We start from the raw sequence: 23,807 nt of genomic DNA, 5'->3' as shown, positions 1-23,807 counted from the left end.
CAAGAATGCCTTGAGAGCCTCGTTGGGCGATGTCCTTCATCAGCCTCTTTGCAAATTCCATCTCAACTTTTAGGTCAATACAGGATCATCAATTCCTACATCATCTGATACCGGCATTTTTGATTACACGATGCGGCTTTTGAATGTGGTCGATGAACGGCTCGAGAGCTTCTTCGGCGACGAGAATGAGGTCCCACCATACGGGATTCTATCGCATCGGTGGGGGAGAGACGAAATCACCTTTCAAGACCTAACACAAGGGTCACTACAGGACTTACAGGGCCGTCAGTCATTCTCCAAGATCTGGGATCTTCTTGACCGGGCCGATAAAGATGGTTTATCCTATGTCTGGGTCGACACATGCTGCATCGACAAAACTAGCAGCGCAGAGCTCTCAGAGGCCATCAACTCCATGTTCAGGTGGTATCAGCAGTCAGCAAAATGCTATGTCTATCTCGACGATTTCGACACTACTCTCAACAGCGAGATTATTAAGTACGACCAGGCTGAGAGATATGTTGTCCTCGATGAATCAGAGACTTCTTTCTTCGATAGCCTGTGGTTTACCAGAGGATGGACCTTGCAGGAGCTCATAGCACCACGAAATGTTGAGTTTTACGACAAGAACTGGATCAGCTTTGGTTCGAGAGACGGCACGCTTCTCGATCGTATTTGCAAAAGAACTGGCATCTGGCCGCAGTTGTTTCGAGAACCGCGGTGTACATGCCCAAGCTTTAGAGGGCATTCTCTCTTTGCAGTTCGCAACGGTATCTGTGCTGAATGTCAAGGACTTGACACACTCCCCCAGACTTTAGACTCCTTCGCCGTCTCCATAAAAATGAGCTGGGTATCGTCCCGTATCACGACGCGCAAAGAAGATGCGGCCTATTGCCTCCTCGGTCTCTTCAACTTAAACATGCCCTTGCTATATGGCGAAGGTGACAAGGCATTCTTGCGTCTTCAAGAGGCCATCGTCCGGCAGTCAAAAGACCAGTCAGTCCTGCTATGGCGCGCTCGGCCTGATGTTGCACCTCAAGGGTTTGCACCAGGCTGTTTGGCTCCTTCATCCAGTGCCTTCAAGGAGCCTGTTCACATTCTTGGCCGCCGGGTCTTCAACAGGGTGGACAAGAAGTATGAGGCGAATTTCCTCGGCAATTTGGCTACCATGGAGATCACTGATACAGCTATACGTACCAGCCTGTGGATTTGTCCTTGCAAGGTGGTGCCGGACGGAACTCAGGCTCCTTCTCGAAATCTCTGGCTGGGTATAATGCATCTTGCATACGACGATGATTACCTTGTGCGACCTGCCTTGCTGCTAGAGTATATGGGAACTGTCGATATGTACCGAAGAGTATATCATCAGCATATTGTTCCCGTCAATCCCAGGATAACTGGAGGTTCGTTCGTTGTAGAGTCATCAATTGGCGAAGTCGATCGACGTTTGTCGCTCACCCCAACCCTCGACGAGGCCACCAAGAAGGATATCAGCATTCTGCTTCAACAAAGCCCTATCAACGCAACCGCCGGTCCTTCTCCTGAAGAGGGGCCGGAGACTGGCCCGGTGTATTTTGTTTTGGATAAGCAGAAGCTGGATTTTACCATGGACAGCGGAGGCAGCCACCCTCCGTTCAGCCGTTACCAAGGTCGCGCCACCCAGATACCGTCACGCTGGGCTTTTCAGAAGTGCCAACACAAAGTGGACGGTGAGAGATATTTTGGCGGCATTCACTTTGTTAATTTTATGCTTGAGGTCCCGGAAACATCAAACTTGGATCAAGGGCCAAGCAGGCAAGGTGTTGGTCGATTTGCGTACACGGCTGTCATATGGGGTATACATCGCGAAGTGCTCAAAGGGAATACCGATCCATCTCCGTGGCATCTGTGGTGCCGGGTCTTTGATCTTCCCAGCTTCATACAACACGCCCGGACTTCAACTGAAGATCTCCAGCCAAACCAGCTCTATGGCGAGATTGACGGGCTCAGTGCAGGCGAGATCCAGAGGCGCATGAAGAACCAGCGGTCGCGGCTTTGTCTAGCTGTATATGAGAAGCTCGAGATTCCGCAGGCATCAGGTCTGAAGGCACTATTCCCTTCCTCTTTCGGGAATGACTGGGCGGAGGATAATATGAGTTATGACGGAAGGCATTTGGCAGCCAAGGTTGCGTTGGTTGAGGGACTGGGTCGGAGGGTTTTTGAGCTGCATATCAAGATCGCGGGTAGTCAAGACACAGAAGGCATGTCTATGGAGTAAGTATGGAGGTCACAAAGGAGGTGTTATGGAGCTTTAGTGCGTATGGGCTCTTTTAAGCATAAACTTAGGATAGTGTCACCACCAGTGACCTCTACCTGGCTGACATAAATGTTTGGACAGAGACAGGATAAAATGATAACCTTGGCAGACTCTATGACAATCTTGCCTAATTAATTTTCGCTCCTCTAATTCCTAGTTCAACTATTCCAACCCTGACGAGGCCATCAAGCCAACCTAGGGGAGGAAAGAAAACTCAGGACCTTGACCCTAAGAGATGAAAATATCAGGTAAATTTAGCCTAAGCTTAGGGTGCCCTTTGCTAAGTTTATTTTGACACCTTATATTAAGGTTCGGTGTTTTCTTAACCTCCACCGAGTCCACCAACTAACCCACCCTTTCAACACAGCCTCTCCATCACGTCACCCCCAATCCAATATCTCAAACTCCAAAGTCCAACTCGTGGAATTCCCAATTTCACATGCTCTTTCTGCCAAATTTTCGCCTCAGACAATGCAATGCAATGCAATGCAATCATCGAGTCACCTAGCCATAGGGCTTTATATCCCCCATTGCCGCCGACTTGAACTGATCCTAGTAACCAAAGCTGCAATTCAGCTGCACCTCCATCCAATGTCGTCGCTCTTTAGAGTCATCCTTGACTGTATGTCACTGATTGGTTAGCGGCCAACGAATGGCGGTTGTTTTGCAGGGGGGCAACAGCTTCCGCTTGTTTAGTGAGGTTCGCTAAGGGCTTTCTTATCTAATAGACAGAATAACTCAACCAGTATTCCTCTATTTACATGGGGATGAGTGCGTGTGTTATATTGACGGCGGATGGTTCGACAGGGGAATGATCGACCGGGCTGAGAAGGCCCCGCCAGCGAAGCACTCAATCAGAGCTGTTGCTAAGAATATCCTACCCTCGGCCTGGCCTGGTCTGGGTCATGTGTGAGTGACCTTTCTCATGATTCTCGCCATCTTCTTCACTCTTTGTTTACTGTTTCTCTTTTCTTCCTTATCTCCGATGGCAATGTAAAACAACCCTCGCGCCTGAAAAACTCCCCCCACGTCACGATGGCCTTTTGGCTTTTTGGCGGCACCAAGCCCAAGAAGTCAAGCAAGAAGTCCAAGAAGGGAACGAAAAACAACAAAACGATAGCTTCTTCTAAGCCCAAGATAACAGACCCTCCAAATGTCTTTCGTCCTGCAAGACCTCAGATTGAACCGCCGCCCTACCCAGGAAACGTACGTCCGAATACTGCGGCGTTGAGACCTGCTCTTCTGTATAATCAGCACCATGTGTCTCAATCACAGCCTCACTTTCAGCCCGCTGGCTATCTCCCAGCACCGCCGGGCTTCAGCACTCAACCGGTGGTGATCAACAATCACTATCATCTCGGATCGCAGCAATCGCACTCCAACTTATCTGCGTTTACACCACCGCATCATCTCGCCACTACAAACTCACACCAGACCCTCTCATCGTCGTTGAACCGATTTACGGGCTCAATGGTGAATCTGGCAAAGGAATCACTTCCACCGCAACTCTACGACGATGGGTTATCGGCTTGGCATGGATGTGCGCAGATTGCTCAGTCGACGAATGCGCTGTATGATCGGTTCAACGATATAATGACGCTTATTGATCATGAGAAGGTTCAGGGCAATGAGAGTAAGCTCTTCAACTGTGCCGTCACAGATCAGGAGCAAAAGACGGATCAAGTCGACAAGGGTATGGGCAAGACAAAGAACAAGGAAAAGTCCTCGTGCAATGTTGCTGCGTCTGTGGTGTCGGGCAATTATTTCTCCAAAGTCGAACAATACGCAAACTCCAAGCTTCCGTTGACACTACCACCACTATCTCTGTATGTATATCCCTTCAGCTCCCATTCTCTTCTAACAGAAACAGACACATGCCTACATGGCCTCTCCTTTGTCTCGCCGCTCAGTACTCCCAGCGCGTCTACGAAAGACCTCGCGGCACCGAACGAGACGCCCACGTCTCATCCGACTGGCTCGCTGGCCCCAGGCAGACCTGCATCAAGTCCGTTTCCATGGACGACATGAACACCATCGTCTTCGCCATCCGCGGCACAGCAAGTTTCATGGACTGGGCTGTCAATCTCAACTCTGCACCAATCAGCCCGCTCAACTTCCTCGACGATCCTGGAAATTTGTGCCACGCCGGCTTTCTCTCCGTTGCCAAGAAGATGGTTCGCCCGGTAGCTGCGAGATTGAGACAGCTTCTTCAAGAGGATCCCAAGCGCTCGACGTTCAGTCTCCTGATCACGGGGCATTCGGCTGGTGGTGCTATTGCTGCGTTGCTTTACTCGCATATGGTAGCCCAGACGAATGCGGCAGAGAGTGAACTCAACGTCTTGACGAATTGCTTCAAGAGGATACACTGCGTCACATTCGGTGCACCACCAGTGTCTCTCCTCCCACTAGCAAAACCCGAAACTCACGCCCTCCGAAAGAGCATCTTCCTGAGCTTCGTCAACGAAGGAGACCCAGTTGTCCGCGCCGACAAAGCCTACGTCAAAAGCCTCCTCGATCTCCTCGCGTCACCACCACCATCCCAACGAAAGGACCCAAAGAAATCACGAAAGAAGCCGACATGGAACGTCCCCCCGTGCACACTGAGCAACGCAGGCCGTATCGTGGTGCTACGCTCAGGGGACATAGATGCCAAGCCCAAAGACCGCAAGACGGTGCGAGAACGTCTCGATGAGGGAGTCGTAGCAGTGACGTGCTCCGAGGAGAGGTTGAGAAGTGTTATTTGGGGAGACCCCGTGTGCCATCTAATGAGTTTGTATGCTGCAAGGATAGAGGTGTTGGCTGTGCGGTCTGTGACTGCGAGACGCTAGCATTTGATGAGAGTTGGAAATTTGGTCACGAAGTAATGAATGGACGGGGTTGACTTTGGCGTTACGATACCTACAGAACGAAGACAAAGATACCAGCAAAATACCCAGAATCTACAATTAAATCTATACAATCACAAGCAAAGCAGCCGAATTACCTAATGCTCACGTCAAAGTAGCTCAGTGCACGGGAGAGAAGTTTAAGATGAATTGAATAGAGTAAAGTTTTGATTCATAATTCTATAACCACAAAGTAAAGAATGTGCATAACACCATCAATGTAAAGCTTTCCGTAGCATAATGTTTGTTTTCAGGGATCCCCGATCCAAGTCACTTGACCACATAACAAGATCCTCAGCCATATCTTACAAAAGACAGGTGATCCAAGACTCCGAAGCGCCAACCGGTTTCGCTTTGACCCGCAGACAGAAACTTGCTCGCAAGATAGATACAACGCAAGACCAAAGAAGCGCTGTATTGTGCGCTCATCTCATAGTAATTCCAGAGAAGGGAACGAGAAATGCGTACAGGGCTTGCCTAGGCACTCAGGCCGAAGCAACATGTTTTTTTTTTTTTTAATTTTGGCGTGATTATCGCATTGAAAAGTCCATGTCAGACATTGACCCCATTTGCGACAAGGGGGGTTGGTTTTGCATCTGATAGCTATTCTGCCGCTGTGGTTGTTGTATACCGTATATCTGCTCTATTGTTGGGTTTATGGATGAAGCGTTGACATTCTGGTTCTGTATGCCCTGCAAGGGGGGTTGACTTCCAAGACGTTGCTGATGTTGTATGTTGCTCAATGGATTGGGTTGAGAGGCTGTGAATGAACTCATGCCCATTTCAGACATGTCAAAGCCGCCCATGCCCACGTTACCGACATTGTAGTCGATGCCAGGGGACATGACATTAGCAGGTGAGCCGACAAATGCCGAGGCGATATCACCACCTGGCTGTGTACCAGGGGGCGTGCCATTCGAGTAATTGGAGTTGGGGATTGTGTCAGGACTACTGCCACTCAAATCGTACTTGCTCTCATTCTCGTCAACGACCATGCCTTGGTTGTAATCGTTCATTTGTGGCATGTTGGCCATACCGGCATTACCAAAGCCGTCGAAAATATCAACTGACATTGGCAAAGAGCTGTTCGTTGGGGCGTTTCGCAGCAGTGGGTCGGCCAGACGTGGAAGAATCTCGTTGACCTTGGCCAACAACAGAGGAGTGAATGCAAATTCACCGTTTCGGGCAGGGTGGAGAGAAACGAGGAGACTTTCGAGCCACTGGTGAGGGCCCAAGGTCATAGGGTGTCGATCCGGGGCCATGCTGCCCAGATAGGCAGTCAGGTTAAGACAGATCTCGAATAGCTTGGGAAACTGTGATATTGTTAGATGCGTGTTATTCGACGATGGCAATTAATACATACCAAGCAGGACTTTGCAAGCTCAAGTGGCTGGCCCGCAAAAGAAGAAGCCATCTTGCCGGTCATTTGCCGTGCCAGATCACTGTGGTACTGATCTTGGGTGTTGTTAAGCTGCCAAATTGCATTGTTGAGAAATTGTTGAGTGGCCAAATAGGCATTTTCGGGGTGAAAGGCGTTCGTGGCTTTCCATTCCTTGAGGTGATTCTTGAGACTACTGATTTGATGGCAATCGAGAAAGTCGCAGCCCTTTCTCCAAGCGGCCAGGAAAGACTCGTCCATAGGTCGGAAGACGTTGCACATGTTGAAAAAGGTGTTAAGCTCGGGATACGCGGCATCGTTGCCATCGTCGTGCATCTGGCTAGGTGCGATTGTCGCATAAAGAGACAAGGGCCGACGACGGGCGAAAAAGTAGACGCGCTCGGTGGCGAGCAAGAACCAGAAAAGTCGACGTCTTCGGACAGCCTCAGTTGGAGTGAACTGGGCGTAGTTTTCTTCCTTGTCCATGCCTGCAAGTAGAGCCATAGTTGTGGCCTCTCGGAGGTAGTACCACGCTCTGTCTGGACCCTCCATTATCTTGATACAGGAGTAGATGAAGACGTTTGTGACCATAATGTTGGAGTTTGGTGTCTCAAAGTAATCGAAGCTCTTTCGAACGCGTAGGCACTCCTCGAGAAGCAAAGTGCTTGCGACGATGTTGGCGCCGGGATGGTTCTGGAGGCTGAAGGACTCTTCTGCCGATGCAGTTGGCAGGATCATACCGGGCTGAAGTACTACATATGCGCAGAGAGCTGCAAACAGACAGTACCTGTCACGGGCGCTTTCCATATTTTGCATCAAGTTTTCGATTTGGTTTCGGTCGAGGAAAGGCAATGTCGAGTAAGCATTTTCGAAATAGTAGCTGACACAAGCCTTGATCAGATCGTTGGACAACATGCCTGCTGTAGGGTTGAGAGCAGGAATGGTATAATCAGGGGGCTGTCCATTGAGTCTGTTTTGCACCTTTGCAGCGAGACTGGCCTGGCGTTGGCTGTCTCTCAATTCGGTGATGACTTTTGCGCGAGAGCCTTTGGGACCCTTCTTCTGAGGAATAGCGAGATATGTGCATTCGATACCAGCAGTTGCACAGTTGCGACAGGTCATGCCACTATCACACTTGACCTTGCGACGATGGCAGCCATCGCAGGCCCTCTTGACGGCGGTTGTCATTGCTGGTTTTGGTGCCGTTGACATGGTTAGTTTCCTTGTCAGTATCAAAGAAAGTTATCGACGGCCGTGGCGGATCGTCGGGGTAGGCGACGACAAGGAACGATTGACTTCCAAGGACGACGATACCAAGGAAGTACGATAAGCTCGAGGGTCCGCTGAGACTAGAGAGTCGAGCTCGGGGGTATTTAGATTATGATATCGCGGGGGAGACGAAATGTCAAGCAGCCAGCAAGCCAAAAATCTGGGGATTTTGCGGGGGACCGCGATAAGAGGTGTCGTCGAAGGTACTCTGTATATTCGGGGCGACTTGGGAGTCGGTCGACCGGGTGGGCGGGGAGTATGGGAGATTGGGAGGGCTGGCTTGATTCCAGGAGACGAGGTGCAGGTGTTATTCGGCCCTTTCGCCTTGGACCATAATGCGGGGGGTTGTTCGGGGTGACCAGGAGTCAAATTGCAGAAAAACTTTGACGTTGGACAGGTTGATTAAAGGGGCCGTAGATCTGCGGTATATAGAATTCGTTTGGTGTTTTCTGGCTTGGTTGTATGAGGAGGAAAAAGGAAAGTGTGGATAGAAGAGAGATCAGGTCAGGGAAGGGAAGGGATGGGAAGACGAGAAGAGAAGATGAGGTGAGAAGCGGGTTTTGGCAAGAGAAGGAGATTTCGAGGAAAGACCGGGGGTGGGCAAGCAAACAGTAGGTAGCCAGAACGAGACGGAAGACTCTCTGACGCTGGGTGGGACGAGAGGAAACACAGGATGAGGATGCGTAAAGTACTTCGCCACCGAAACTTTGCTGAGGAGTGACCTTGAGGTCCAGTTTTTACTCGTACCACCCGTCTTGAAGAGGCCAAGTAACAAGCAGCCAACCGAACTGGCGAACGGGCGAGGGATCTAAAAGGGGACTAGGCCAACAGAGAAATTAGCAGGCATGGACAGTGCAGTAGACCAAAGAGTACATAGCCGATGGGACAGTGCAACTTGGTTTAGCGACCTGTAGTTTGAACGGGGGTGGAGACGGACAGAGAGCCCAGGCTTGGAGCATTCAACAAGGCTGGCCGAGAGCGATACTTATAGGCAAATCTTGAGGGGAAACTGGCCGACTGACAGAATGCCTTGCTGGCTTCAATCTCAGCGTATATGCGTTGAGTTATGGCTTACAACAGATGAGGGGGAACGCCATACAACGACACAACTGACAAAGTAGGTTCGTAAAGGCAGCCTCCTCCTCATACCTAGCCACCTACATACCTTAAACACTGTGCCACGTCGACAGATCTGTTTGGACCACGCTAAAGCCTCAGCTTCACAGTGCGACTCCACTCCAGAACGAGATCTTCCTCTGTTGGCGATGCAGAGCAGGTAGACATACATGTAGACTCGGCCAGGAGGTGAGGCCTAACAGGAAACACATCGATCGACGATTGGGTACCTCCTCCTGCACCGAGAATTCGCGCAGCAAACAGGTTCTCTTCATGTACGTCGGTCCGACGATGTTATCGAATATCACGCGTTGCAGCATTCACGTTATGTTCTTCGGCTTGCTCCGATCACGTTCCGGGGCAACAAAAAAAAAAAAAAAAAAAAAAAAAGCAATAACACGGTTTCTTCGCTTGGTAAGAAAATCTAAGACAAAAAACGCAGTGAAAAAAGTCAATTGCTGGGCTATCAAAAAACTCCGCTGCCAGATCTGTCTGTTCGAGACGTCAGAGCATCCGTTATTTGCTCATCGGGTGCAGCAGCGCATTTCGCGTTTAGGAACCCATCAAAGCCCCGAAAATAACTCTCCAACGTTATGCCTGCAGGCCCCCCGGTGTGACAAGTGTCTCCCTGCGATGATCGAAATACTCGTCATCGTCAATAGTGACTGCTTTGGGCACAAACGCCGCTTTGCTTGAATTCCCATCTCCGCGATTGTTCAAGTTCCCGCGATGAACCTCTCCGAAAAAAGAAGTAGGCCGACCAGCGACCAGGTATTGCTTTTACATGTTTCCGCATATTCGGAACTTGAATGGCCTTGAATGGAGGATGTCTTGTCTCATGCAACCCATGTAACGAATGCAGGCCCCGCTGTTCAGCAAGGGATGAGAACAAGACTTTTGATCTCCACAAATAGCTTCCATGGAAAGGTATCGTGATGATTCAGGACACGGAAGAATGTCTCTTTGGGAGAGGTGCCACTTTGAGCCTCATGATTTCATGGTATCTCGTATGAGTTCTGCAGAAGGGTCCATTGATATGGATCGTTTATCGACGTTGACCTGTAACTAGAAGTTAAATACCATGCCAGATCATCTTGTGTTTCCACTTTACGATGCAGCGTATAAAAATCCATGTTACGCATCTCTAAGCATTGACTTTATACCCATGCATGATACGATTCAGAATCGTCATGAATCACGTTGCTTCTTGAAGTAACAGAAGAAATCTATTATAATAGTGTTCAAATCTATACAAGTTTTACCGCTCAGACGCTTTCTTCCCACGTTGACTGAAGATCGTACCAGTCCCACTGGCTTCAAAACACTGGCTCCATCAGCTCTCAATGGCCATATCAATCCCGAATCCGTCCCGCTGCTAGTTCACTTCTCCACATATCCCTCAATGGGCATGCTTAGGACGGACAGGTGAGAGTGAGTATCGTCGGTCTCTGTCATCTCTGCCCACCGGCTGGCTCTCCAGCGCATATCCATCCTGGCTGACGATTCGCTTCCTGTCCATCTCATGGTTGATCACGCGGCTGGGGTGGAACACATTGAGGGCAACCACCACGAGACTCATGAGGAGGGCATCGAAGATGTAGATAAAGTACTCCTTCGATTGGAGCTCACTGTCCTTGCCCATGACGTACTCGGCGACACGGAAGACGGATCGGACCATGATGAAAAGGCTGGCTGAGTAAAGCACGAAGAGGAGCTTCCTCCAAGGTGTTGTGATCTCTTGAGACTTTTGTGTGGGGTTGCGGTTGATGCGAAGGTGGAAGACGAGAGTGACGATCATGAAGAAACCGAAGAAAATGATCTGAATGCCTAGGCCACCGACGATGATGTTCTCGCCCCGCTTGACAGCGCTCTTAGTTTTCGCTGTTGCGAGCATACCACCACCTTTGGCTGTTAATAATGTGAAGTTTAAGGGCTTCGAGGTACGTACCAGCACTCTGTGCAAGGAAGGACATGACATCGCCAGCAACAAAGACCTTGGTCAACCATCGAGGGCTGATGATGGAAAGGTCGCCAGCGTCGAGAAGTCGAATGAGACGGCCGAGTACCATGTAGATCGATGCGGCGAGGAGGGCTGGGCCGAGCAGCAAGAGGAGTGACTGGATGATGTAGGGGTTCTTGGTGAAGTCTGGTGCTTCTTGCGCTGATAGAGCTCGACCGACGTAGCCTACACACTCAACTGGAGACTGTGTTAGTAAAAGAAACGATAGCTGGGGGCTGGCGGCCACGTACAGAGACATCCGATTAAGAACGGAATAAAGTACCATGTTCGCGATCGAATAAGCTGGTGTGTGTGTAATAATGCAGAAAGGCCAAATACAACAATAAAGATGACAGCCGCCACCATATTGGGGTTATAGTTGTAGAAGATGTAGCCCGCCATGATGAAAGATTCTCGAGTGTCGACTTATCGAAGCTCTCAATCACGTTAGTGAGGTCACTTTTGGTGTTTCGTCGTTAAATGTCAAACAGATGAAGTCAAAGTCAATGAGTTGAGTAGAAGCTCGAGAATATCTTGGCTTTTTTGAACAGACTATATACATATCTTTACGTGTAAACAACATTTCTCAGGCAGACCCTTTCTGCGAATGCATCTAAATTTGTTCACGCTCTATACGCGGACGGGAGTTATACGTGAAGAATCTAGATCTGAGTAGCGTAGATCTCGAGAATGTGGGGCGGTATATACGCGTATATGGCAGATCAACCTCAACGACAACGACCATTGTAACTACGAGCTAAGCCCTAAGCCCTACAGTTTCGTTCAACGCGCGGAATGGCTTTGGTTTCGGTTTCGGAAGATATTCAGATTGGAGATGCTTCTTTAATGCAAGTCGTTGTTCAAGGGGCTGAGTGAGCCATGTGGTATTTTAGTCTACGGTTCGGCATGAAGCTGGAGAGAAGAGGCTTTGAGTGTTGGTAGAGAACTTTTGGAGGTGTAATTAATGGTTAACGTCTACTTAGCCAACAGTTCATGAGGAGATTGTCCAAAGATAATGGGTTCATCAGGCGTTGTTGGCCTTTTTTGCCTGTCTTGAGCTGCAACTACAGCAGCCACGTATCCGACCAGTCTCTTCAATGGCTCTCTATTGACTTCTTACGCAAAGTATGGCCTTCCATATTACGAGGAGACATACGTCAAAGCTGTATGGAGTACGCACAGGCAGTATCTCTTCAAGCTGCTCGACATTGACTTTCACGCTAGGAATAATTCTTGTTTTTCGCGTCAATCCGAAAGCGAGACAGTTTTCTTATCGATAATCACCATCTTCATCATGCCCCTGACAACCATCGACTTATCTCCTCTACACTTTTACCCTGCCAAGAACTCCGCGTAACACAAGATCTTGTGCATTAAAGTTCGCGGCGCAGCTATCATCTCGCTTGAAACAAGGGCACCTCTACGGCTGTATCACGTATCAGCTCAACCTCACATCCGGGGTAACAAAGCTTGCGCGTTGTAGGGCGCACAAGCTCGTCTATGTCTTTTCCTTTCGTGTCACAACATTGAGGCGGAGTTGTTTCTGGAAAGGAGGCGCTCCCAGTTGAGGATTATGCTCCAGCCGCATCGTGCGTTGTTAAGTTTGCAGTGAGGGGTTTGGCAAAGTCATTCAAAGCCATGTCTTCAGCCAAAGAGGGAAACCCGTTGTTTGATCGCAAACGAGGTACGGGAGTTTATGTTCCCCTCAATTATGACATGATTTGTGGTTTGTCATGGCTTTCCCGGTGTTCGCTTAATTGGCGACAGATTGGTTGAGTATGTTTGACTGAAATCCTAGTGCCACGTCGCTCATTTGAAGCTCAAGAAGCAGATCATCCAGGTTCTGTGATCAAAGTGACGGTATGTCAACAATGATTGTTCTTTCACGGACCAAGTGTACGACTACTCCGTGTCATTCACAGCAAGGTAATGAGAAAGGCATTCAACTAGATTCCATCATGGGTTACCCTTCTTGGTAATTCGTGACAGGAGTTATTTCCAGTCGTGTTTCCGTAGACGGTGTCAAATACCGAGGCATACCGATGATGTCCGGACGGTGTGCTCCCGCAACCCGGTGCGATGCTCCGGGTCAGCACAGCACAGCAAACACAGTGTGGCATACCAACCAATAATCAACTGCCCAAGCCAGTCTCCCACGCACTGTATACATTGATCAAAACTGCAAGGTCTGTGGCCTCATCGTGCAGTAGCTGCCGGACAGGCCGTGCCTAGCGGCTTTCTCGAAGGAACTTGGAACGCTCGTCGTGTGCTTTTCAGTGGGTTTGCATGAATCGCGGGGGTTCCGCTGCTAAAGCACAAACGGCGATCAGAGTCGCCTGTTTTTTCTGCTCTCAATTTTGTCATGAAATCAATCATTCAGTCGGTCCTGAAACTTGAAATGAACAGTTAATTACTCAATTTCCAAAACAGCGCATCTACCACCCCCATCAGGTCTTTAGACTTAACTGAACCTGGAGAAACACGGTTCGGCTAAGGCACAGGGAACCCCAGACTAGACCTGAAGGAGCCTCGTGTGCACAAGGTCGGTCCGAAAGGGCCAGCTTGGTTTGGAGGGTGGGCAAGGCTGAGAAGAGGCTTTGTCGTTTGAGTGAGGTGATTGGCTGGTCTCGGTAGCCAACTGTGTTGCCGCTTGGCGTTTTTTAGGGATGTTGTCCTTGTCCTTGTTAAGCGGTGACGCAGCCACCAAATTGCCGTGTTTGAATGGACACGACGTCGGATACTCAGCCATCAACTGCCTGTCTATTTCTCGTATTGTATGTCAGATCACCAACAGTGACTCTGCAATGCGAGGTTGGCTGGGTTCTGGGGACAGTTGCAGTCTGTCATGTGTCAAAGTTCCGTTCCACTGGCACGGCGATGCAACGTCGCATTAATGCTACACAATTGTCAGGTGTTTTGTTGAGCAGCAAGCATTCTTAGTCAGCCAGTCAGCCACCATCTAAACATCTACCCTAAACACTCTCGTGATATTCCATCAGTATTTGTTGTGTTGTTCCTTGTTATTGACCTCGTATCGTCCATTTCAAGGCTCAGTTCTTACGAGGGGACTGGCTAGAGTTTCTTATCAACACGAGTCTGGCTCACCGACATATTTTGGTGTGTTGTTGAGCCCATCACGGTTCTCGCCATCGGTCATTTCCATCGTATGAGAAACCCATCAAATAAATAACACTCCACGAATAACAAAAGAGCCCAAATATCATTTGTCGATCAGTGGAGATGATTTCCCTCGCTTAAGGTCTATTGATCTCCATACCACTCTAGACTCGCGATGATATGATGTTTCAATCCTTCCGTACATACTATCGGACCTCGCCAAGGGAGCAAAGGTCTTTCCTTTCGAAGGATTTAAGTGGCTCCATAGAACCAAGCTATTGGAGCCACTGGAGATTCTCGAAGACGGGGACTGCAGCCTTGTAAGGAAATGTCTAGGGTAACTTGATCAAAAGGGTTGGCTGCTGGAACGCCTCTCTTCACATGCAACATAAGATAACCCAATCTGGCGTGATGCTTTACACATTCTTACTAGCTTCATGAAAGAGACTTCGTATCATTGTATGAACACTTACCATTTTCAGCCAGTTCATTGCAAGCTGGCCAGTTATCGATGAGCGGCGCAGGATCGACACGGTCAACGGCCACACAACTGCCATTCAACTACCGGACTTTCTATCAACATCATGTCTCCAAATACGCCGCTGTATGCTTGTAAATGGCGTCGGTACATGCCGGGAGTTGAAGAAAAACAAGGATGATATCACGAAATCACGACCTCGTATAAGCCCAACCTCAACGCTTGACTGTTGAGTCTGGGGGTTGGCTTGCAGCGTTCTCATCCAGCCACTTCTTCTCCAGTACTCGAGGCTTGATGTCGTGTGATTAAGGTTCCCTTTAAGGTAGGAGGAGGCTTGCTTGATAGACGGAAACAATACGAGAATGCCATAATGGAGTGAATGAAACTTCCCGGTGGCCTGACTTGCGCCGTCATAGGGCTGAACTGACCGCAAGCGATATCAAACAGGTTGGGGGAGTAATATGGCTGCCTAGATTATAACAACATCACTCAACTTTACTCTGAGCGTTGATTCGAGGCTTTAGATTGCGTTTATGCATATCTTACCTGACACGAGAGCATAAAGCCACAGCGGAAAATCCCTGATACAAGAGCCAACAGCAGCTGGCCATTGAACGAGATAAGAGTATTAGAAATCAATTAATAATGCTGATGATGAGCGTGATACGAATATAATTGACTTTGAGAATTACAAAAGCTCCTTGAATGGCCATAACATTCGAGATTAGTCTCAAGTAATTTGTGAAGTGGCAGTGCACGCTCTTCCAGGGACAATATCCACAAGTCTCATTTGCCGAAGACTACTTCTCTTGGGAAATTATGTCCAAGTGACAACGTGTATAGAGGGTGGCGTTTAAATAATGAAGTGTCGCGAGACATGCGTTCGATAAGCGCATGCACGAAAGCAACAACACTCTGGGCTTGGGCAATCATATCGCTCGACGGCACTCTCCAGCCTCCGTAAATCGGCATCATAGGAGAGTCAATGGAATGAGATTGAGATCGTAGGGTCGTAGAAATAAGGTTGGATATCATGGGTTCCGAGAAAAGGCAATGTTCTACGAGGATTGAAGTGGTATCTACTCCCAAGCTGACGCCAACCAAAGTATGGAAATGGCAAGGGTCACCAAGGAATGAAAAGAAAGTCACAATTCAACTAGGTTAATGAATTATTTATGTCCTGGAAAATGTAATAAGCGTTGCTCAATGTTTCCAAGGCAAAACCCTATGCTTGATCACTAGGTGTAGGCAAGACCCTATCAGAATACAAGCAATGCCAGCCGCTCCCTATTTCGTTCCATACTGCGAACAAAGTATAGAGAGGTATTCTGGCAATAAGGAATGCTTATGGATACATTTTTCTTCGCATGTATTGGTGGGATGAAAGCTGGGTTGAACCAAGAGGACAAAGCAACATGAGACACTTCCATATTTCTGAGGGGGAAATAGAGATCAAGTCAGCTCACGAATAGGAACTGTTCCATAACTCTCAGGCCTACTAATTCACGTTTAGTCCCGGTGATCAGGTGTGATGGGAATGGTTGATGTCACTTCAAACTTGCAGAGACCCCTGGACAGTTCCCCAGAACCAACAGCCGTGGCGCTCAATCTCAACAGACATGTCACATTTCTCTTTAACATGTCTTGTCCAGCGTGGTATAGAATGTCGGGCAGGTAAGACATGGAGTTCCGGCATCTGTTTCGGATGGGAATCTCAGATTCGGAGGTCATCCCGACGGGTGCGAGTAACAGCTTCTACGACTTCAGATGCCGGATGAGAGATCAGACTATCTCATGAGAGGACAATAGGTGAGCCATGGAACTGATACGCCTTGGAGCAGTGCCAATGGAGTATGGGAAGCTGATATGCCCCCTGTGGGCGTACCCATGCCGAACTTGGTCAGGATCTTACGGAGATCTGGCAGCCGGATGCGGGATATGATCTGTCTCATGCATAATTTAGGCCGCTGGTTGCATGTTTGAGAATGGAATGATCTAACGGAATTCCAGAATATTCTTCCCTTAGATTGACATTGGCCTTTGACGGTTGGACCTTGATAGTCTTCAACATCATGAATCAACCGCCTTCCTTACCACCACTTCCTCTGTGTTCCCCCACCAAATCCTTACTGAAAAGCTTGAACACGAACCCTAACTACCCATTCTTTTCTGAGCATTCGTAAGCGAGTTAAATGGCGGTGTGCCCCAAAGGCCTGGCCTTCAGGCAACTTGTACCGACATCAACGTTGCACTCCCAACCATGGAACCATTCCAAGCTACCATGGAAGCACCTCAATACTGCCGTCGGTCAGATTAACATATCGCAAACTCCGTTTGGAGAACATTCCAAGTGGTGCAGACCGTTCGATCAAGTCACACTGCAGTCACACCAGATGCCGTTACCCCTATTCGTACAACACCCAACCGCCTCACCAGTACCACAGAACCAGCAGGGGGCATAATTGGTTGGTCTACGAATATACCACTGCAGCTTTGACAGAACCTGCAGTGATATGTCTGCATATTCGCAGCACCCGTGTGAAGAGACGGCAAACATGCCATGCTCAACGTTTGATAAGAACTCCAAATCTTGGAGTGCCTCCCGAGCCCGGCATAGCGATGCTGTGTAAGGGGATTTATATCTCTACTTAAGGAGCCCTGCGGCTTGCTAGGGGGCTGCAATGTCTCTTGATGAGGAGACGGAGGATATACTCTGAATAACTGAACCTGATTCACTCTTTACAGTGGCTTTTACTGCACCATGGGTATGCTTCGCCTCTTGTTTGTTATCCTGGTCGCAGGGGCTTATGTTGCTGTGGCCCAGCAGCAGCCTTTTCATGCTTCCAGAAATGCTGTTTTGTCGGTAGACATACTTCCCTCGCTTCCAGAGTCTTTCAATCCTATTCCAACCACGGTTTTGACTGTGGACTGTCTTTTCTGTTCTTCTACGGACGATGGGGAGGTCTCGTCTTCCACTTGGGTTGACACTACGATATATACGCAGATATTCAGCATTAGGACCGAGTTCCCCAAGCCATCTGAGCCGGCTGAACCGTCAGGTATTGTGTCTGCAGAGGCATCTGGGACGGTAATCTGTGCACCGCATTGTCAAACACTTGTGACTGTTCCTTGGTATGTTACTTTATATCTTTGATGTGGAAGCTATGCTAACTACAGATAGGAGGAGTGGCGAATCGAAAATTGCTCCTCTTACTCCCGTCCCAGTGGCAACCTCATGCATCACGATATTCAACACCCCTATTCCTATTCCTCTTCCAACGACAGACATGTGGACTCCAGTTGTACCCTCACCTTCTCTATCAAAATCAACGTCGTGCTCAACTACCGAGACGGATTTGTCTCCTTGGACATGGCATCTGCCTGGGCCTTCCCTATCGACCGAGCTGGCTTCGAGTGGGCTAGGAATACCTCCGTGGACATCAGAAGCAACGGAGGCGGCGACAGTTGTTACTGAATCGATCTCGGGTGCTACAGTAGTCTTACCCAGTGGCACAGAGATAACACCAACGTGGTCATTCGTGTCTGTTCAGACATCCCCAACCACGAAAGTGTCAGCGTCGACATGGATATCAACGTCAACGCTGACAGAAGAGGTTCCTGTCTCAGAACCATGTACTACAGAGATCACGGTTACAATGACCAAGACCTTCTACGAGACATGGGAGTCCAAGACACTTCAAGTAGCCACGTTATCTCGTACGATATCAACCACCATCGAAACAGTGATCGTGGAAGCGTATTCTACGTCGACAGGAGAGGTTGTGGTCGAAGGCACGAAGACGGAGTTGACAACCGTCGAGGCTGTCAGTTCGGGTGTAGACTGTTCGGAGGCAGGAAAGTGTTGCGCTGCTTGTTCAGCTACAGCTGAGTCTATCGGCGTTGAGACGACGACTTCAACTCTCGTGGGAACATACACGACTGTCGAGGAGTATGTGTCTTCTGCCGGGAGCTCATGGGTGCCAGCCGAGTCTCCCTCTGGGACTGCAGTCGCCCCTGGCACGGAGGGCTCAACTCCCACAGCCTCGGACACACTTACAGAGACAACAACACTATCTGCATCGCACGCCGAGTCGGAGACAGCCGGTCCAACGTCCGTCCAGACTGCGGGAGCCGCCCATGTGACGGCAGCTGTGGGAATAGGGGCTATTTTCGGTCTAATGGGTTTGTTGGCTTGATTTCGTCAAGCAACTGAGGAGCGGAGCATGGGAGGAGAACACGCTTGGATACTGAATCATGCTAATGGACTAGAGACTTTGGTGCGTCAAACAGTTGATGGTTGCATAATGGGCTAGTGTTTTTTTTCGAGTGAGGACTGCTGATGTACCATGATAGTCTTGGGATAGCAAACACAGAGTTAGGTCCACAGTCTTGTCCATCTTAACTCAAAGAGTCCGGGAAAGATTAGCCAATGGTGATGCAAGAGCTCAGAAAGACAAATGTGCAGCGCTTCGTTATCAAAAGGTCCATCCTCGTCTAGACCCTGTCACTTTGTTTGCAAGGTCGTCTAGACATGGCTGGCTGAGGAGCCTTATGGCACCAGTTATATCTCGTCAGGCTTTGGCAGCAGACGATCATGACTAGAACGATGCGTGGGGCATGGTTTGGAGGTTGTGCGGTAGTTGCGGTGGCTGGGACGGCCTCAAAGTGATCTCTACTATGCGAGCCAGCACATTCATTGTCTCGATGCACCAGAGTAGCAAATCACGCATGTCTGCCTAATTCGGCAGTGTTGAATCAATGATATGAAGGCATTCTTTGCTTCTTCTCGTTCTCCTTCGTGTCATTGTAAAGTATCCCACCATTGCCGCGGAGCCCACGTCGCCCTATCCATCCTGTTGAGGCGAGACTATGTCAGGTATCTTCAAAGTACTTGTCAAGAATCTGTATGCACCCTAAGCCACGAGGACCAAGGTGTATCCTGGAGCCGGCAACCGGGTAGCTTCCCTGATGCAAGCGTTTGCCCCGGGGTCCCCGAATCGATTGATCAGAACCTCGAGACGAGACCCCAGTTAGTTGAAAGCTTTTGATGTCAAGAGAAATTAAGACCCATTTGTTCTAAGTCGGAGTTTTATCCGAAGTGGAGGAATGTGCCAAGGGATCAACGAGGCTATCAAAACCGTCACAAAGAGCAGGCATTAGAGGACAACTCAACACACATCTTCAGGGTTGAGCAGATAATATGCTTACCATGGGATCATGACATGTTCTGAGCCTTTCATTTCACCTACTTGCACAAAAGCCACCCCAGTCATGATTGGCCGACGAGTGACATAGTTCTGATATAAGGGCGCTTGATCAAGTAAACTCTACGCCAACGCTAAAACAGGCCATTCTGGCACATGGCCACCACTGCCGACTCTAAACGCGCGAACTCAAATGGACATTATTTGATTGGTTTGCCCAATATTTTGGTGCCGACCGATAGCGAAGAGATCGATTGTGGGGGTAATGGTCATGAAAACCCGGAACAGACGAACAGTGGCTTGACCAACAGCACATTTGGCGGCGTCTCACTGCCTACGTCGTACAACATAAGAAGAACGTGGGATGTCTGAGATGGAAAGAGAGAAGAAAGCTAAAAGGGACTGCTCACCGGGTTTCACTGTCGCATTCCCGGGCCAAGGCGGAGCCTCTGCTCTGCCGTGGAGGAGGGATCTCACATTTGGCAATCGATACCGGTGAGAGAGGAAAAGAAAGGGCCAATGGCAGTTCCTGACTCCTACGCCTGTTCGAGTTGGGGTTACAGTTGACCAAGACAGTGCAAATTGATGACATCTGTGTTGAACAGCGATCAACCATAATGAGCTAGTTCTCTGACATTAGCCCCTTCAGCTACTAACAGAATAAGACTAACAACCTGGCGAGGTGATCATGCACGCCATAGTTACAGACGAACTAACGGACCATTATTCCTAGCGAATAATAGCCTCGACAGGGACACCCCTGAGTGCGGAAGAATTGCCGTCTTGTCATTGTTTGTTGAGCGGTTAGGTCAAGAAGCCTTATCCCAGAGCACACAGTGTATTGTTGAAAGTACGAAGCTCGACAAGTCAGGACCAGGCTGCGGAACTGGACAGTTGAAGGTTTTGGGGGGCCGGAGAGCAGAGCCGCTGCAATGATCATTGGTCCGGATGTGAAGCGGCATTTACGAGCGTGCAGTTGCACAATGCAGACAATACAGTGATGATATATTGATGTTCTAGTGTGAACTGGAGAAAGGCTTTAGTTTGTGGCTGTCGCGGCTGTGAGTTTTAAGCCGGAAGCCTCAAAACCCGCCCCCTAAATTTGTGTACACAGCTCCAAGGAGATGAAAAGGGGTGTTACTAAGACGTAACTCTTATTATTTTCCTTGTTAATAGTAAGCAAGTTTCCTTAAGAGATTTAACTCTGCAAGATGGACTCCAGACTCCCTGTCCAACGCCCATCAAGATCTCAGTAACCCCTGATATCACTAACATGACAAGATCTTGTCACCACGCCGCCATGCCACGGTAAGGTGTAGGATGATCACACACACAGTGGATCGTTATCTCGGCATGTATTTACGGTTACTAACGACAAACTATTCTGGCCGGGCGTGATCCAGGTACCCGCGACACATCTTAGCGCTCGCTAACAAGGACCGGAAGTTTGATGTCGTGCAGCCGAGGGCCAGGACTAAGATCACTAGTTTGATATGGATCAGCCTTGTTTCTGATGATGTTTGTCCGGTGAGTGTTAGCGAGAACTAGTCGAGAAACGTCGTGGAAATGACAGCTTCCCGCTTAATTGCCGAGATGATTTGTGTTCTGACGTGAGGTCATTCTGGGGAGGATACGAAGATCCAAGAGAGCCTCTTGGCCGTATCAGAATTCGGCTGAAGATATTTCTGAGCACCATAGTAGCTGAAATAGACGAGCTTTTGACAACTCATAGATACTAGGCCTCGCAGACGGTGCCATCCCAGCGCATCACCACCCCCTTTCAGCAGCCGCCATGCCTCCATAAGGCAATCTTCTCGTCACAGGCGGCCCCACGACTCGCCCAACCAACACTGGCGATGTCAGAGATAACAGGGAAGTATCGAGTTTGGCCAACAAAAAGATGGGATACAAGCCGTGTACTTGTCTCTCGAGACTGACCTCCACAACTCGATGCAGTGTGACAACTCACGAACGTGCTCCGGGGAGACTTCCGGAGAACAAACACTCTGGAAAAGTGCACAAGTTTGCCTCTTGGCGGCTATTCAGTCTGAGAGAAACGGAATGGGCCTCGTGAATCGTGGGATGTGGGATATGCTGTCCTCAAAGTCGGCCGGCTAGGAGAGGAGTTGAGTTGAGGATACAAATAGTCCGCTCTGTTGTCTCGAAAAGTGAAGTTATACTCGACGAAAAACGAGAGAATTAGAGAAGTTTACACCGAAATTCTATCTATTTTCTACCCTCAACTAGTAGATTCTTTATTTTATTCCCAGCAATGGCAACTCTCAGGGGCACCACTCAGGACTATGCAACTGCCATCCAGCCCTCTGAAAATGATGGCGTTTTTGGTGTAAGCTCTGAACTCCTCAGGGAATCACCTATCAAGAATACCAACTCCTCCAACGCCGCACTGACTGGTCCCCTAGTCTGGTCCGGAGCAGACTATCAGGGGGACCAAGCTTACACTCTCCGTCTTAGCGGCGAGGAAGCTAAAGAAGTCGACAGAGCCCTCGCTAGTTTCAAAAGTTAGATCTCCTACTACTACGTATGACTCGGGAAAGTAACTGTTTGCTAACGGGTGAAACTAACTAGCTCTTGGGCTCGACGGCGACGAAGTCTCCCCTGACAACTTCCCTCTCCCAAACCTGTCTCGTCGTTTGTGTGCGAGCGCCGAGACTCTTCATCTCGGAAGAGGCTTTGTTGTCATTCGTGGCATCGATGGCCAGAAATACTCTGTTGAAGATAGTGTTACTATCTTCTTGGGTGTAGCTGGCTACATTGCTGACAAACGCGGGCTCCAAGACCGCAAGGGTAACATGCTATGTACGTTTCCGGAAATCCAAACCTTCAACAAGCTCCCAAGTCCCTTCGCTTCTATTATTTAAGAACCATCGGCTTTATCTAACGTTTTCAGCTCACGTAACCGACTCGAAGCAATGGAAGACTCCTGCCGACGCGCGTCATGGTATTCATACCAATGGATCTCTGGTATGTTACCTCAACTCCACGAAAATAATACTCTACTTACTAGTTCCAGCCTTTCCACACTGACATGGGATGTGAAATCCTATCCCTTCAAGTTCGAGACAGCGCCAACAAGGGAGGATATACCTATCTCAGTTCAGCCTGGACTGTCTTCAACGACCTGCTCAACCGCGAGCCGGAAGTCATCAAGACACTCCTGACTCCCGACTGGCCTGTTCAGCTGTAAGACAACTACACCCTCCACCCAGAGTGAAACATAACTAACAAATTGTTTCAAACAGATCGGGACGTAAGGCTTCATACTATCTCGCTCCTGTCTTGACATTCCACGATGGCAAACTCCTCGCGAGCCTCGACCCGCATCGCCTCGGGCCGCACCCGAGCATGACGAACTCGAACATTCCCTCTCTCTCAGAGGCTCAAATACATGCCCTTGAAGCTGTCTCAGAGGCTGCCTCTCGCGTTGAGTTGCAGCTAAAGCTTGAGACTGGAGATCTCCTGTTCTTCAACAACCTCGCCCTCGTCCACCGCCGAGACGCCTACACTGACGACGATAACTCGTCTCGTCACATGGTTAGACTCTGGCTTCGTAACCAGAAATACGGATGGGCAATTCCCACGGGCATGCTCCCTCCTTGGGAGGCTGCCTATGGGGAGAACCGCAAGATCAAGGCTAGGCACTACCCTATTGTGCCTATGGTGGAATACCCTGTGCAGAAGTACAATACCAGCTCTGCAGCCTTTATGATCGAGGACTCTGAGACTTCAGATGAGGAGTAATGATTCTCAGACAACTACATGCTTTTTGATTTTGTCTCTGCTCTGAGACTCCCAGTCATTTCCGAGTCATATCATGTTTTGGTTTATCAAGAGTTTTGAGAGTCTATTTACTGCCATTTACTTAGGAATAGCCTACTATAGGTCACTATGCAAGAACATATACTAGCTATTAGTCGCTCATTGGAGAATACAACCAACAGCCAACAGCCAGCATCCTGCAATACTGTTATCTCGAGAGATCTTGTCACGTGTCGGTGTCATGTGAGAATTGGAGATAAAAACCCTCTGTTGGTTGTTCCCGTTCCA

General features: G+C 49.1%; 6 protein-coding genes across 6 annotated transcripts; 4 read left to right on the top strand and 2 right to left on the bottom strand.

The window, feature by feature from the left end:
• Nucleotides 1-130: 130 nt before the first annotated feature.
• FVEG_07543 (hypothetical protein) lies at nt 131-2,414 on the top strand (the record flags this gene model as incomplete). Its single annotated transcript, XM_018896205.1, has 1 exon — nt 131-2,414. One exon carries the CDS (start codon nt 131-133, stop codon nt 2,252-2,254), a length of 2,124 nt encoding a protein of 707 aa, XP_018753630.1. The 3' UTR covers nt 2,255-2,414.
• A 771-nt stretch (nt 2,415-3,185) lies between these two features.
• Nucleotides 3,186-5,370, top strand: FVEG_07544 (hypothetical protein). The gene is made up of 2 exons (XM_018896206.1): nt 3,186-4,119; nt 4,164-5,370. The coding sequence occupies exons 1-2, from the start codon at nt 3,329-3,331 to the stop codon at nt 5,119-5,121; spliced, it is 1,749 nt and encodes a 582-aa protein (XP_018753631.1). The 5' UTR covers nt 3,186-3,328; the 3' UTR covers nt 5,122-5,370.
• On the bottom strand, nt 5,296-8,891 carry FVEG_07545 (hypothetical protein). The gene is made up of 2 exons (XM_018896207.1): nt 6,542-8,891; nt 5,296-6,491 (listed from the first exon to the last, which is right to left on the bottom strand). The coding sequence occupies exons 1-2, from the start codon at nt 7,766-7,768 to the stop codon at nt 5,709-5,711; spliced, it is 2,010 nt and encodes a 669-aa protein (XP_018753632.1). The 5' UTR covers nt 7,769-8,891; the 3' UTR covers nt 5,296-5,708.
• Nucleotides 8,892-10,139: 1,248 nt separating this feature from the next.
• On the bottom strand, nt 10,140-11,342 carry FVEG_07546 (hypothetical protein; the record flags this gene model as incomplete). The annotated part of the gene is made up of 3 exons (XM_018896208.1): nt 10,140-10,843; nt 10,890-11,138; nt 11,192-11,342. 3 exons carry the CDS (start codon nt 11,340-11,342, stop codon nt 10,341-10,343), a joined length of 903 nt encoding a protein of 300 aa, XP_018753633.1. The 3' UTR covers nt 10,140-10,340.
• Nucleotides 11,343-17,296: 5,954 nt separating this feature from the next.
• On the top strand, nt 17,297-19,004 carry FVEG_07547 (hypothetical protein; the record flags this gene model as incomplete). Its single annotated transcript, XM_018896209.1, has 2 exons — nt 17,297-17,667; nt 17,717-19,004. 2 exons carry the CDS (start codon nt 17,297-17,299, stop codon nt 18,729-18,731), a joined length of 1,386 nt encoding a protein of 461 aa, XP_018753634.1. The 3' UTR covers nt 18,732-19,004.
• Nucleotides 19,005-22,011: 3,007 nt separating this feature from the next.
• Nucleotides 22,012-23,805, top strand: FVEG_07548 (hypothetical protein; the record flags this gene model as incomplete). Its single annotated transcript, XM_018896210.1, has 5 exons — nt 22,012-22,261; nt 22,329-22,559; nt 22,651-22,724; nt 22,774-22,943; nt 23,003-23,805. The coding sequence occupies 5 exons, from the start codon at nt 22,012-22,014 to the stop codon at nt 23,499-23,501; spliced, it is 1,224 nt and encodes a 407-aa protein (XP_018753635.1). The 3' UTR covers nt 23,502-23,805.
• Nucleotides 23,806-23,807: the final 2 nt, after the last annotated feature.

Source organism: Fusarium verticillioides, chromosome 8, assembly GCF_000149555.1.
Source record: "Fusarium verticillioides 7600 chromosome 8, whole genome shotgun sequence".
NCBI lineage: Eukaryota > Fungi > Ascomycota > Sordariomycetes > Hypocreales > Nectriaceae > Fusarium > Fusarium verticillioides.
The sequence above is the reverse complement of the archived record's forward strand: the minus strand, read 5'-3'. Positions and strand labels throughout refer to the sequence as shown.